Source organism: Dasypus novemcinctus, chromosome 4, assembly GCF_030445035.2.
Source record: "Dasypus novemcinctus isolate mDasNov1 chromosome 4, mDasNov1.1.hap2, whole genome shotgun sequence".
NCBI lineage: Eukaryota > Metazoa > Chordata > Mammalia > Cingulata > Dasypodidae > Dasypus > Dasypus novemcinctus.
The window spans coordinates 54109768-54126100 of NC_080676.1; the positions used below are offsets into that span (position 1 = coordinate 54109768).

General features: G+C 39.1%; 1 protein-coding gene and 2 pseudogenes across 1 annotated transcript in view; all 3 read left to right on the forward strand.

Moving 5' to 3' along the window:
- The window catches only part of USP13 (ubiquitin specific peptidase 13), a 151801-nt gene extending 136294 nt beyond the window's left edge, over positions 1-15507 (forward strand). The window contains exons 20-21 of the mRNA XM_004478961.5: positions 8954-9038; positions 10645-15507. Coding sequence (XP_004479018.1) covers positions 8954-9038; positions 10645-10738 — 179 coding nt within the window. The 3' untranslated portion in view covers positions 10739-15507. The remainder of the gene's footprint in view (positions 1-8953; positions 9039-10644) is intronic.
- Positions 1204-2141, forward strand: LOC139438769 (serine/threonine-protein phosphatase PP1-gamma catalytic subunit pseudogene; annotated as a pseudogene).
- A 60-nt stretch (positions 15508-15567) lies between the features above and the next one.
- Positions 15568-16333, forward strand: part of LOC105744743 (serine/threonine-protein phosphatase PP1-gamma catalytic subunit pseudogene) — a 4712-nt pseudogene continuing 3946 nt past the window's right edge.

Below are 16333 nucleotides of genomic sequence, written 5' to 3' on the forward strand. Positions count from 1 at the left end.
CCAAAAACAGTATTGGAAAAGGAGATCAACATTGGAATACTGACACTTCCTGATTTCACAAATTACTACAAAATTACTGTAATTAAGACAATGTGATATTGGTATAAGGATGGACAAATAGCAGTGGAATAGAAATGAAAGTCTAAAAATCAACCCATACATTTATGGTCAGTTGATTTTTTAATTTTTAATTTTTTTTTTACAATAGTGGTAAGACAGTGAGGGGAAAGAATAGTCTTTCCAAGAAATATGAATATCCACATGTAAAAGAATGAATTTAGACTCCTGCCTCACACCATATACAAAAATTAACTCAGATTGGTCAGACCTAAACATAAGAGCTAAAACTCTTAGAAGGAAACATAGGTGTAAATCCTGTTGACCTTGGATTAAACAATTTAAATATAGCATCAAAGGTGCAAATGATAAAAGAAAAAAAAAATGGATACATTGAAATTCATCAAAATTTAAAATGTGCTTCAAAGGGTACTATCAAGAAAGTGAAAAGACAGCCCACAGAATGAGAGAAACTATTTTTAAATCATGTATCTGGGATACAAAATATATAAAGAAATCTTACAACTCAACAATAAAAAGACATAACTTTTCTTTTCCCTTTTTTTTTAAAGATTTATTTATTTTTCTACCCTTTCCCCACTGCCCTGGTTGTCTGTTCTCTGTCTCTATTTGCTGCATCTTCATTTTCCGCTTCTGTTGTTGTCAGCAGCAAGGGAATCTGTGTTTCTTTTTGTTGCTTCATCTTGTTTTTGTCAGCTCTCCTTGTGGGAGGTGCCATTCTTATGCAGGCTGTACTTTCTTTCGCGTTGGATGGCTCTCCTTACGGGGCGCACTCCTTGCGCGTGGGGCTCCCCTACGCGGGGGACACCCCTGCGTGGCAGGGCACTCCTTGCGCGCATCAGCACTGCACATGGGCCAGCTTCACACGGGTCAAGGAGGCCCGGGGTTTGAACCACGGACCTCCCATGTGGTAGACGGATGCCCTAACCACTGGGCCAAATCCGCTTCCCAAGCCATAACATTTTTAAGATAGATTTGAGTACTGCTTCATGACCTTCTGCATGCCTTATGGCCCACCCACTGCACTCCCTCCCAGTCATCCATACACCTTCCAGACTGGCTAAACAATCGGTGGTCTTTTGGTCCTTCTTGTGGTTCCAGCATGCAGAGGAAGAAGCAGGAGACATGACCCGCTGTGGCTGCTCCCACCAGCACCGCCACCACCTCTCTGTGCTAGGGGCTTTGGGAAGGAGGTGTGAGTTGAGGGTGCCAGCTGGATACAGCACTACTATGGGAGGGTTCGTGGTGGGAAGGCGAGGGCGGATGTGGATTAATTCAACATGGACAGCATCATTCAAAGGCTGCTGGAAGTGAGAGAGTCCAAGCCTCTTAAGAATGTCCAGCTACAGGAGAATGCAATCAGAGGTCTGTGCTTAAAAGTTTTGTGAGATCTTTCTCAGTCAGCCTATCCAACTAGAGCATGAAGCACCACTTAAAATACGTAATAATCTCCAAGGGCAATACTATGATTTGCTTTGACTTTTTGAGTAGGGTGGTTTCCCACCAGAAAGCAGCTGCTTGTTTCTTGGGAACTGTGTGGACAGAGGGAAGCAGTTGTTGGAGGTTATCTACCTCTTACTGGCCTACACAATCAAATACCTCGAGAAGCTCTTTCTTCTCTGAGGAAATCACGAGTGTGCCAGCATCAGTAGAATTTACGGATTCTATGATGAATATTAAAGAAGATGCAACATTAAACTATGGAAAACATTCACAGCCCTTTTTAAGTGTTTACTAATAATAGCCATCGTGAAACAGAAAATATCCTGCTGTCATAGAGGTTATCACCAGATCTTCAATCTATGGAGCAGATTTGGTGAATTTGTGACCAACTGTTGTACCAGATCAAGGTCTTCTTTGACCCTGAAAAAGATGTCTTAGGCTGGGATGAAAATAACAGAGAAGTATCCTTCACATTTGGTGTGGTGTGGTTATAAAATGCATGATTTGTATCTTTTATGTAGAGCTCATCAGATTTTAAAGATGCAGAGAAAAAGAAGCCAAACGCCACTAGACCTGTAACACTACCAAGGGGTATGATCACAAAGCAAGCTAAGAAATAGATGTCATATTGACACTGTCTAGTTGGGACTTGTAGCATATGGTATATAACCTTTTTTTTTTTTAAATTTATTGAAGTATATCACTCATACATAAACATACATACACAGTAAATGTATAATAGTTGTGAACTTACAAAACAAACATTTATAACATCAAACAAACATATATAACATCTCACCATACCACCAATAACTTGCATTGTTTTTAAACCTTTTAACTAATGATTAAAGAGCATTGTCAAAGTATTACTACTAAAATAAGTATTTTTCCCCTAACCAGTCCAGTATCTTTATCTTTATATCATTTATATATGAACATACATAAGCAATTAAGTGTAAAGTAAAATTTGTGAACTTACAAAGCAAACATGCATAACCTCATACTGGGGTCCCATATATCAACCCTCCACCAACACCTTGCGTTGTCTTGAGACATTTGTTACAAACTATAAAGGAACAGTGTCAAAATCTTACTACTAATCATAGTTTTTATCTTACATTTGGTATGTTTTTCCCCCAACCCACCCTATTATTATTTTTCTTTTTTTTTTAAAGATTTATTTATTTATTTATTTATTTAATTCCCCTCCCCTCCCCTGGTTGTCTGTTTTCTGTGTCTTTTTGCTGCGTCTTGTTTTCTTTTGTCCGCTTCTGTTGTGGCAGCGGCACGGGAAGTGTGGGCGGCGCCATTCCTCGGCAGGCTGCTCCCTCCTTCGCGCTGGGCGCCTCTCCTTATGGGTGCACTCCTTGCGCGTGGGGCTCCCCTACGCGGGGGACACCCCTGTGTAGCACGGCACTCCTTGTGCGCATCAGCACTGCGCACGGGCCAGCTCCACACGGGTCAAGGAGGCCCGGGGCTTGAACCGTGGACCTCCCATGTGGTAGACGGATGCCCTAACCACTGGGCCAAAGTCCGTTTCCCTATTTTTCAAATATATTTTTTATGACAGAAGTTGTAAACTTATAAAACAATCATGCATATGTGCAGAATTCCCAAACAACACCCCTCCATCAACACACCACAATGTGGTGTGTCATTGACTACAGATAAAATAATATCATCTGATTATGGCCGTGTCCATAGTGTACATTTGGCTCACATTTTCCATACTGCCTTAGTATCAACACAGTACATCTTTTGCATAGATGCAAGAATATTATATTATTACTACTAACCACATCCATAGGTCACTCCAGCTCTATTTTTCCCATGCTTCTCCACATTCCCAACACCCTGTAGTAGTGATAGACATTTGTTCTAGCTAACAAAGGACACTCTTGCGTCTGTACCATCAACCACAATTCTCACCCACCTCTTGGTTTACTGTGCTATCCAGTTCCTAGATTTTTCTCAGGCATTCTGGCAATTGGCATTTACATAACTGGACTACCATTTTCAGTCACATCCCCATTTATAAACTAGCTGTTACTCAAAGTGTGTTACCATCCACTCTATACATTTCCACACTTTTACAGTAAAGCTAATTAAAACTTCTGCATACATTAAAGATCAGTAGTCCACTCAGTCCTCTTATCTCCTTTAAGAATCCACCACCTACCATCAGGTCTTGAAGATATTTTCCAATAATTTCTTCTGGAAGTTTTATGGTCCTTGCTTTTATTTTTAGTTTTTTGATCCATTTTGAGTTAGTTTTTGGATAAGGTGTGAGATAGGGTCTTCTTTCCTTCTTTCAGCTATGGATGTCCAGTCTTACAGCACCATTTGTTGAATTGATTATTCTGCCCGAGCTGTGTGAGTTTGACAGGCTAGTCCAAAATCACTTGACCATACCTGTGAGAGTCTGTTTCTGAACCATAAATTTGGTTCCATTGGTCTGTTGTATCTGTCTTTAGGCCGGTACCATGCTGTTTTTACCACTATAGATAGGTATTATGATTTAAAGTCTGGAGATGAGGGTTCACTTTTCCTTTTGATGATGTTTCTGACTATTCAGGACTCCTTACCCTTCCAAATAAATTTAATGATTGTGTTTTCAATTTTTTCTTTAATGCATGTTATTTTTTATCACTATTGCATTAAATCTGTATATCAATTTGAGTAGAATTGACATCTTAATGATATTTAGTCTTCCAATCCATGAGCACGAAATGTTCTTCCAGTTATTTAGGGCTTTTAAAAATTTGTTTAACATTGAGTTGCAGTTTTCTGAATACAAGTGCTTTACATCATTGGTTAAGTTTATTCCTGACTATTTGAATTTTTATCTGTCACATTATGTTTCCACCACTCTTTGGGCACTCTTAGTTACTTTTATTGGTATAATCTTAATTTCTAGACTCTATTCCAGGCCCCTCTCTCCTGTCTTTTCTTTTCAGGCTCTAGCACACCGTTTAGTATTTCCTGAAAATCTGGTCTCTTGCTTAGAAAATCTCTCAGTTTCTGTTTATCTGTGAATATTCTAATTTTTCCCTCATTTTTGAAAGACAATCTTGCTGGATATAAGATTCTTGGCTGGAGGTTTTTCTCTTTTATTATCTTCAATGTATCAGACCACTGTCTTCTTGCCTCCGTGGTTTCTGGTGAGAAATCAGCACTTAATCTTATTGGATATCCCTTATATGTTATGCATTGCTTTTCTCTTGCTGCTCTCAGAATTCTTTGTCTTTCGCCTTTAACATTCTGACGAGTATGTGTCTTAGAGTTGGTCTATTTGAATTTTTTTGGATGGGAATACGTTGTGCTTCTTGGATAGGGATATCTGTGTCCTTCAATACGGTTGGGAAACTTTCTACCATTATTTCTTCAAGTATTCCTTCTACTCTCTTTCCCTTTTCTTCTCCTTCTGGGATACCCATGACATGTATGTTTGCATGCCTTTTGCTGTCATTTAGTTCCCTGAGACCTTGTTCAATTTCTTCCATTCTTTTCATCTGCTCTTTTGCATGTTCACTTTCAGAGGCCACTTCTTCAAGCTCACCAATCCTTTCTTCTGCCTCCTCAAATCTGCTATTGTATGATTCCAGTGTGTTTTAATTTCATTTATTGCACCTTTCATCCCCATAAGATCTGCTATTTTCTTTGTATGCTTTCAAATTCTTCTTTGTGCTCATCCAATGTCTTCTTAATATCCTTAATCTCTTTAGCCATCTCATTGAATTTATTAGGGAGATTTGTATGAACATCTGTGATTAGTTGTCTCAACTCCTGTATGTCATCTGGAGGTTTATCTTGTTCCTTTAACTGGGCCATAGCTTCCTATTTCTTGGTGTGGATTGTAGTTTTTGTTGGTGTCTTGGCATCTGGCTTACTAGAGTATTTTTTCTGGGTGCATTTTTTCTCTCTAATTTAGGGCTTCCTGTCATTTCTCCCTTGCTAGTTATATACAGCAGGAGCCAAGCATGTAGTTGATGCTGCAAGCTGTGGAGGCTCAAGCTGCCCTTATTGCACCGGGGACCAATTAAGCTTCTTCCAACTTTTTCCTTTGCCATGGGTAGGGATAGAGTTACAGCTATGTGGGATAATCCATGTGCAGGCCTAGACTGTAGTTGCCCAGAGAGACTGATGGAGCTTCACATCCCTTTCTCCCCTGCCTAGGCAGGGATGGAGCTGCAGGTGTGGGCAATGATCAATGCAGTGTGGATCCTAAGATGACCGCATTTGCCCTGGTAGACTTCTGATTTTCTGTCTATGCCAGCCAGAGTTCCCTGCAGTTACCTGTATAGGCTGGTGCAGGGCTCCTCAGCCTCCTGCCTGCCAGAGGTGGGGCTGGAGCCTAGGCAGGCTGCAGGCAGATCTGTGTGAAAGAAACTGTCAGCCCGGCTTCCCCTCAGGCTGGGGGTGGAGTCAGAATGGTGGCTGCTGGCCTCTCTCTGACTTGGGCTGGTTCACACCCCAGCTGTTCCCAGTACAACCTTCATTTTAAATACTGTCATGTGTCCTGGTCAGCTTGTTCAAATAGATCTGTGTTTGTGGGGCCCCACCTCCTGCCAGTTTTGATTTAATGAATGGCATTTGCTGGTTTTAACAGCAAGTGAAAGACTTTTCCATTCCCAAGAATAGTATTTTGTATTGTTTTTTAATTCTGTATTCCTTTTGCAAACACCTTCAACGATGGTGTTAAAGTTGTACACCCCAGGACAGTTTAACCTGTCTAAGGGGTAAATGTGTACCATTGATCTTTTATTTAATTCAGTGCATTTCATGAATAATATAAATGCTTCTTTTATTTAGGACATAAAGAGAGCCCTAGGGTGCTCTGAATTTGTGCATCTTATTGTCTTAAAATGCATACTGCTTAAACAAACCACTGTGAACATTTTTTTTTTACTTTCAAAAAATTTGTTTTGAAGGGATTTTTTTTTCTGTCGTCTTGTCATGTACAAACTAGTTTTTTATAGCTACCAACAATAGGGGTAACTTTCACCCTTGCCAGCTTCGCTGGTATGCTGTATATTTATTTAAAGCATACTTTCCCCCTACTGTATAATTAAAATGACGATCAAAACTACTGTTTTTTTTAAGTGGATTTGAGTAGACATTTCTCCAGAGAATATACAAATGGCCAACCTGCACATGGTCAGCATCACTCTTCATTAGGAAAGTTGGCACAAATCACTCACAGTGAGGCACTATTTCACACCCACAAGTCTGGCCATAATTTAGAAAATGGAAAGTCTGAGTGTTGGTTGGGATGTGGAGAAGTTGGAATGCTCATACATTGAGAGTGGAAATGTAAAATAGTGCAGTCATTTTGGAAGTTCCTCAGAAAGTTGCAGGTAGAATTACCATATGACCTAGTAATTCCATTCCTAGATTTATACCCAAGAGGAATGAAAGCATATGTTACCACAAAAACTTGTAAACAAATGTTCATAGCAGGATTATTCATAATACCCAGAAAGTAAAACCAACCTTAATGTCCCTCAACTGATGAACAAATAAATAAACTGTGTTATATCAATACAATGAAATGTAATGTTCTCATAAAAAGAAATGAAGTACTGATATGTGCTACAACACAGATGAACCTTGGTGAAAATATACCAAGTGAAAGAAGCCAGTCAAAAAAGGCTGCATATCCTATGAGTCCAGTGATATGATATGAATAGGCAAATCTAGAGAGACAGAAAGTAGACTAATTGTTGCCTAGGGCTAGAATGTTGATGTAGGAGTTTAAAAAGGAGGATTGACTGCTGATGGATAAGGAGTTTCTTTTGCGGGGGGTGAAAATGTTCCAAAATTAGATAATGATCGGCAGTGATCGTTGTACAACTTTGTGAATATACTGAAAAACATTGAATGGTACACTTTAAATGGATGAATAGTATAGTAGGTGAATTATCTCTCAATTAAGCTGTTTACCACCCAAAATATCTGAACAAACACACACAGAGTTCAGGGGGAAGAAGGTTTGGGAAGGAGCTTAAGATACCTCCTTTGGATGTGAAGTTTGAGGTGGCCTTTTGGACATGTAAATGACGCTGGTGAATGGACAGATGAGAGACCAAACTAGGTGAAAGGTTGGGCTGGAGTTAAAATTTGGGACTTATTGTAGAGGTGATATTTAATGGGACTGGATGTGATCTAGAGAGAAAATGAGAGCCTGGGATAGAAAAAAAGCTTTAAATCCTGATCCCTAGGTCACCAGAATTTAAAGATCAGGGAGATAAGGAGGAGCCAGCAAAAGAGACCAGTGTAGGGTGAAGTAGCTGGAGGACCAAGAGACAGCCATGTCCTAGGGGCAGGTGCTTGAAGAAGGAGGCAGAGAACAACTGTGTCTGATGCTTCTGGAGTGTGAAATGAGGCCCCAGGTTTGACAGCCAAGTAAATGAAGGAGCATGGGTGAGCTGAAACAGAGGAGGAGAGTGGGAGAGGAAAGAGCAAGAGAAAAGGCCTGTCTGGAACCCATATTTTCATAAAATGCAATAAAAATTAGTTACTAGAAAAATGAAACCAAAACAAATATAAATGCACGCCCATTATTTTTTCCTTTATTAGATGGCAACAGCAAGAAACATGACTCTCAAATAACTAAATGTTTGCAAATGCTGACTCTCAATTTCTGAGCTTGCCTTGTAGTCTATAACATTTTGCACAGTGGACTTTTACTGGTTCCTGCAGCCTATTTTGTGTTCTCTTGGTCTCAGATTAACCGGGGAACTTGAGATGAAATTCACTCATCATGGCTTTGATTGAGTGTTGCAGTCGATGGTAGGAGGCACTTGTTAGAGAATCAGCATTCTATCTTATAGCTACTTGTTCAGAAAGCATGAAGCCTGAATTTTAGACACAGTCCATAGTCATGAGGAAGCCAGAAAATTTTTGTGAAGCAGTATCTCTTTCCATAAATAATAGCAACTATCTCTTGTCTTTCTCATAATCTTTACATTCATGTGACATTTTAGATTGAATTGTTCATTTAAGCTTCATGTAACCCTGTGTAGTGGGTGGTTTTTTTCATCTCCATAAAGAAATGGACCCAGAGAGGTGAAAACAACATGCTCACCCTCACAATGCTTGGAAGTGGTAAAAGCCAAAACTACTCTTTTAGATCCACGCAGTTTCTACTAGACTGGGCTGTGGGATTTTTAATCCCCATCCAGATATGAATTTGATGTCAGCTGTACTTTTGATCATTTATGTCCTGCTGTGTAATCATGTAGCTGAATTTTCATGTTGCATTTGTTCACTTGGGTTGTGTGTGTATAGTCAGCATAGTAAGGAAAATGAATTTTGTCTTTCAAAACTAAACAGTTGCTGATTATATTATTGCTGATTTTAAATTCTGATCAGAAGTGCTCTTGATTTCTAGAAATGCTGCTTTGTAACTGAGTTGTTTCTTCTTTCATAGTGTATGAATTATTTGCGTTCATCAGTCACATGGGAACATCTACTATGAGTGGACATTATGTTTGCCACATCAAAAAGGAGGGAAGGTGAGTCTTTTGTAGGAGGTAAACGGTATCTGCCATTTATTGAGCATCTGCTGTGTGCCAGACACTTGACAAGATGCTTCATATGTTATCTCATTTGAGTCTTAAAATGGTCTTAACAGGGATGTACTCTTAAAGACATTTTGCATATCGGGACACTGAGGCTGAGGGAGGTTGAAAACTGATGTTAGCTAGTAAGTAACTGTCAGAGTGGGTTTTCAAAGCCACTCTTAAGCACCGTATCCGGGTGACTTTTCAGAATAAAGACACATTATATTTGGAACCGCCATAGGATTGCCAGATTTAGCCAACGACAGCAACAAAACAGGATGTCCAGTTACATTTGAATTTTAGATAAACAACAAATGGTCTCAAATATGCTATGTTCCAAATATTGCCTGGGTCATACTTTTACTAAAAAATTATCCATTGTTTATCAGATTCAAACTGAACAGGGCATCCTGTGTTTTATCTGGCAACCTGAAACCTCCAGCATTTTGCCTTACTGCTGCCTTGCAGTGGGCTTCTCGGCTTCCAGAGTTTCTCTGTCAGGTGCGTGGTGCGCTGTCAATGAGACAGTTATAGAATGTAAGCTGCTGCTCTCTTCCGAACCTTCCCCATGTGCCCGATCCCCACGGCTGCCTGGGGCAGGTCCTTGAGCTCCCCAGTGCGCAGCCTGTGCGTGCCCTCTGCTGCTCCAGGGCCTCGGGTGTCCGCCACGCTGGGGAAACGCACAGCCTTAGCCTGGGGACTCGAGTGTGCTTCTTTTTGGTGTGTCTTTTAGTCTTGTCTTCTCAATTTGATTAATAAAATAGCTCATTGTAGAGACTTGTATTTATAGCAAATTCCTTTTTGAGCCAAACAGTAGCTGTTTTTTTTCTTAAGAAAAATAGCTAAATTATAATGTAAAAAGCAATATAACTTCATTGTACAGAACTTGTAAAATACAAACACATACAAAGAATAGATGATCTGGGAATCTAAAGATAATTATTATCTATGTTTGGATATATTTCTCTTTTGAAAATTGTTTATATTATATTGTTGGAGGGTATGTATATGTATATATATATACATACTATATATAAATATACATGTGTTCAAATGTTGTCTAAAAACTTCAAGTATAACTAGAGTTTATATAGTTTTGCAACCTGCTTTTTTCCCAGTTCATTTTATATTGTGATTATTTTCCCAACTCACTGAATATTCATTGAAGACATTTTGATAGCTGTATAATATTTTACTGTGTGAATATTTAATTCTGATTTTAGCTAATTTTATACCTAAGGCTGCTATAAACATTGCTGCGCATAATTCTCTGATTCAATTTCTGAGGCTGTCTGTGGCTTTTCACAAGGGCTTTTACGGAATTGGAGAGTTTAAAATGTTTGGAGGCTCCTGATACATTTTAGTAACTACTTTCTGATTGAGCTCAAGTATCAAAAGCACTGTGATTTCCCACCAGCATTCTGTTCCTTTTTGTGCAACAAATTTGAGTTTTGTTATCTTAAAACCTTTTTATTATTTATATTATGAAATAACTTCTTTCTTTGGTTTTTTTGGAACTGACTTAAACCCACCAAATGCTTTTGTCTTTTGTTTTCAGATGGGTGATCTACAATGACCACAAAGTTTGTGCCTCAGAAAGACCCCCTAAAGACCTGGGCTACATGTACTTTTACCGCAGGATACCAAGCTAAACCTCAGATATCAAATCGGCAAGAAGAAGCCATAAGCCTTTTTAATTTGCCAAAAAAAAAAAAAAAAAAAAAGTTGGGACAGTCAGATATGAAGGAATACTTGGGGGTATTTATAGTTTATTTAAAGAGCACGCTCATTTGACACCTTCTGAAATAGAACTGGGAAGAAATTTCTATTAGTGATGATACACTACTGTAGATAGTTTTTCTTTTTATAAATGTTCAAGGAGAGGATGATTTAAAAAAAATAAAGTATTCATATTGCTGGTAGAGGATCTGCCACTGGCGTATCAAAAATGGAAACGAGCCACTAGCCCTCTGTTTTGCTTTGTGGGTCAGTGGTAGTGGTTCCAGAGAACCTAGTGAAAATGGCCAGTGGTGTGGCCTCATCCACAATAAACAAAAAGCCCACTTTTGTTTCATATCGAAAATTAGCAACTGGGCACTGCTTTATATGTGACATAACTTTTTTCATTATACACAATAATTTCTGATCTATCCATGAATAATAGATTACCATATCTGCAACGAAAGATATTTTTAATTTAAATCATATCAAAATTCATGATACGATTGTGTGAATGGGTGTGAGAATGAGAGAGTGTGAGACCTTTATAGTCAACTAGAATATCTGTGACTGGTTGGTTTTAAAGGCTAAAACAGTTGGTATTAAGCATAACTGGAAAAAGCAAGTAAATATTTTGAAGAAACTATAACTCAGGAACAGTTTTAAAAATTAGTTCCCCACTAATATTTAAGGAGTGAAAGGGTGGAGTTAATTCTTTAAGTGCTATCAAGGAATCATCTTGGGTTTGTGACATTTGGTCGTATAATGCCAGATGCCCAAAGCAACCCACTGTTAAATTTTGCCAAAGGTAGATCAATTCTGTTTCTTAGCAGCCCTTCCCCCAAAGATAGTGTTCGTTTTTGGTTAAAATAGCTCATGTCTTCTTACCAAAGCATGTCACAACTCCCTAGAATCATGTTAAGTACCCCAAATTTGTCTGTAATTTTCCCATCTCTGAGCTTTTTGCCTGCCTCCATTTCCATGTTTTCTGCGGCCAGAGTCTCATCTCTGCCCTTACCTATTTTATCTGCTGCAACCAACAGTGGGATCATGGGCACTTTAAAGATTTCAGATGCAAAGAAACTTTATATGACATTATGAAAGACTGTCCTTTTCATTCTGGTATTTCGGTATTTTAGTTGCAAACTGGGATTAGATCAGAATTTCAAATGTGAATTTAAAAAAAAGTAGAACCACAGCAGTCTGTAATTTTCCTACTGTTCTGCATCAAATACCAGGACGTTTAGAGTTTCTATTTCAGATTATTCAGTCAAATGAGAAAGGATTAAATGCTGACTGCTTAACGTGCATTTGTTTGTTTGAAAGAGTCTTTCTAGAAACTGTAGGGAAATAAAGTAGAACCCATTTTGTGATCTAAAGCACAGAGTGAATTCTGTGATGAGTCGTGAACCGTCAGGATTCTGGTTATGATTGGAGCCCTTGTCTCATAGGAGATCAGTTGCACCATTCGAATGATGAACACAGAGACTGAGGCACATGGCCTGGAGATCTGGTGTTGCCCCTAACTGGCTCGGGACCTTGGGCAAGTCCCTCATCCTCTCTGTGCCTCACTCTCCTCATCTGTACAACAGTGCTCTTTCCAACTGTGCTTTGAGGATACAGTGAGATATTTGTTATGATGAACCTTCAAAGAGTAGAAGGTGGTGTGCCTTGGTGGGTCCTAACAGAGCATACTCCTTCCCTTCTCTCATGTGATGTTTTCTTCAATTTGGGAACAAAGGAGACTTGGCAGAAGGAGGGAGCTCATGGTGCAGTAATTATCTACTAAATTGTTCCCACTGGTATCACCTTTTAACAATGACTTGGAGATATAAGGCATCCCATTTTATGACAGGAGTCCCTTCCTGTGGAAATCCCCACACTAAGCAGCCTTACAAAAAACCAGTCCTCCTAGGACTGTAACCTAGAATTATGATTTCCAAACATGCATCAGAAATGACTTGTTTTCAATTATATTACAAAACAAAGGCCTTTTTTTTTCCTGGGGGTGGGGGGTGGGTTGGGGATTTGGAATGAAATATGGACAAAGATAGCATGTGTATTTTGAACAAAATAAAATTTTATAATAAAACTTTGCAAAATGGTGTAAAATCAGTATTTAAAATTTTAGACTATAAATTATTTAATTTCATTAAGTAGAAAAAAGAAATTTAGCCCTTTTGATGCCTAAACATACTGTAAGAAAGTGTAATGTGGCTGCCTTTTATTCTGCCTCACAAAACAAAGGGCTATTTCTACAAGGCAAAGTTTTATATATATGCTATTATTTATTTCAAATCGAGAGTTGGGAAAACTGGAGCAAATAATGGTTTTCTTTCTTGTTTGAAAAAGTACTTCTGTGTATATCTTAATATATATGAGGCAGGTTTCCTGGGAATAAAAGTCTGGAACATACGGCTTAATTTTACCCATATATGTAGATGAGATTATTTGCAACTGAAAACTGGAATAGCGTGTGCATTGTGTCAACCGATTATCAGCCTGTCAGGGGTTCCCTATGTGATGCGTGTTGATATAACTGTGAAATCCTCAGTGTATGTGTGTGTGTGTGTGAAAGAGAGCACTCTCTTCCTGTAAATACCTTTTGATGTCCATTTGTATAGAATCCCAGTGAATGTGTCTGGAAAATGTAATGTATCAAAGTTTTAATTTTGTCAGTTGCTAAATGTGCAATGTAGATGCTCACATAACTAATCAGAAAGCCAGTTTGGTTCAGATTGGAATTTTTGTTTGAAGGGAAAAAAGGTACATGGAAAGCACTATTGGAAGAACTGGGCTCTAGTGACATTTTGTGGACATCAGCATTGCTTCAAAAATTTGGAATCAACTAGGCTGTTTTCTCTGACCTACAAGAGAATGTGGCTGAATTCCCCCATTGCTCACCTTGGAGTACAGGAAGTCCAGTGGGAGTAACTCGAGCCTGTCACTCCTAGCATCATTTATTCCTTGATCTGAATGGGAGACTCACCTGCTCTTCTTAGTGAGAGCACCTAGGTGTGTGTCCTGATTCTGCCTCCAAGCATGACATGGCCAAGTCACTTTATGTCTTTGGATCTGTCCCTTTAAAACAAGTAGGTTGGACTAAATGAGCTCTGAAGTCCCTTCTTGACCTGACATTCTATTCCATTTTTATTTTCCTACTGTTAGTACTGAGGTCAGCCATGTGAGATCACTTTAGAGGTGTTGCTCTTATGTTTTTGGTTTATTACACCAGTTTAGGACTTGTGTCATTTTTAGTGCCTCCAGTCCCAGCCCTGTTCCTGCTCCATTTACCTTTACTTTCTTTGGTAATCATCCCATTCTTCCGCTCTTGAAACTCTCAACTTTCTAGTCCATGAGTTACATTATTACCATCCCCCTAAATCTCGCGAAAGAAAACAATTCACAATAACACCCTTAGAAAAGCATCAGAACTACCTTCAGCTAAATGTGTAATATTTAAAGAATATTTTATACTCTAATTCAGGTATAGTATGATCCCCACTTGTTTTTTTTCACCTTGGAGGCATCACTGCTGCTAAATCACAACACGAGTACAAGCCATCTGTGGGGAGATGGCAAGACGGCAAGGTAATGAGGTTAGGTGGTACCCTTCACTCTTAGGTCAAAACTCCCAGGTTACAGGACAAGTTGGTATATACCATCTCCTATGTAGTGTCACGGTGGGTCCCTGCTTCGTACACCATCTCAAGTTTGTATGAAGAATCTCTAGACCTGTGCTGTTCTCTACATTAGTCAATAGGGATATGTGGTTAATGAGCACTTAAAATTTGGCCTGCCAAATCTAGATGTGCTGTATCCATAAAACATATGCTCAATTTTGCTGAAAAAAAAAAAGTAAAGTATTTCACCAATATTTTACATTGGTTACATTCTGAAATGACAATATTTTGGATATATTAAGCAAAATATATTATGCAAAGTAATTTTGCTGATCCCTTTTGACCATTTTTAATGTAGCTAGCAAAAAATTTAAAATTAGACATGTGGCTGACGTTGCACTTCCGACAGTGCTGCTCTAGACTGCAGATGGGGTAGTGATGTAGGTGGTGAAATACCATAGTATGAAAGGTAATTCTTTCAAGCATCCAGATAGACATAAGCAACACAAGTATTTTAGCTGGAGTCTGGAGCCCCGTGAGGCAGAGAACACCCCAAAAGCAGATTTTTCTGCCTAAAAGTCAAGTATGTATGAGACCTCCCTCCCCAACTAAAAAAAAAAGCATAGTCAAATAAGCTCCAAATCCCCATCCCTCAGTCTTTCGTAGGAGCTGCTACCTTTTCACTTCATTCTCCAGCATCTTCCAGGTGCTAAGATGCTAGCCACATGAGGGCGTTAACATATTTATGTCATTTTAGGCAACATTCTCTTGTGGTTCTTCTTACCCAAGTCTTGTTTAGTCTGTTTAGAACTGAATGTGTTGAAATACTGTGCAAATCTTGCTGTTCTCGATGGGCCACTTTTCTCAGCCTTTGGATAGAGGCTGAGCCTGTTGCCTGCACCCACCCTGCCTAGCAAGTTTTGATGTTGGTTCCCAGAAGAGTTTTTATTTATTTTATTTTGCACTAGTCACAGTTGTTTAAAATATCGCAGATGTTTTAGAAGAGTATTTGCCTATGATGGAAAGAGATGGATGATTTACTGCTTCAATTGTTTTAAAATTAAAAGCTATTCTCACAATCTTAAGTCTTTATGGCTCTTTTCTTTATTTCTTTTGAGAAAATACCATGTAAACCGATTATGTCCTTTGCGGGTTCTCGTCCATCAATAGACAAGGTGACTGGAGACATTTTTTTCTTTTTAGGATTTCTAGTTTTACCAGGCTTCCTTGGTGGCTGCTTGGCTCCCATTACTAGTAGGCGTCAGTGATGACAGGGAGTTACTAATGAGGAGAGAGAGGTTGGGGCAGGGAGGAGTTGTACCTGATAGACTTTCCCTACTGGGTGTCAAGTCGCATACTGGAGTTGATTGAAACCTCTCTGTGGTTCCCTGGCTCTCAGTTTGCTGGTGGCTTCTTTAATACAGGTAAAAGGAAAATTGAAACTAGTTGCATCAAATACCAGTGACCCCCAAAGACCTCTCCTTTTTAAAATGGTGCCAATACTAGGAATCTTTGAGCATTTCTCTGATAGCACATTTGTAAGTTGCATTGTTCTCTATTGCTGCTGTAATAAAATTACCCAAATTTCATGGCTTAAAATAACACATTTCTTAGGTCAGAGGTTGGAGCAAAAGTTCTCACGGGTAAAACAGGGAATAGAAGAGGTTCAGGGACTGAGAGGTTCTGGGGCATTTCAGCATTAGGATTCAAGGGGATGAGAAGCCATCAACGGGACCTGAGAAGTAGCTACTAGGTGGAGGAAAACTAAGAAAGTGGTGCCTGGAAGCCAGGTGAAGAAAGTGTTGAGGAGGCAGGAGTGATCACCTGTTAAATGATGGTTGCTAGGTCAAGTAAGATGAGTTCTAAGAACTGACCGTTAGATTGATCCACCTGGAGGTCATGGTG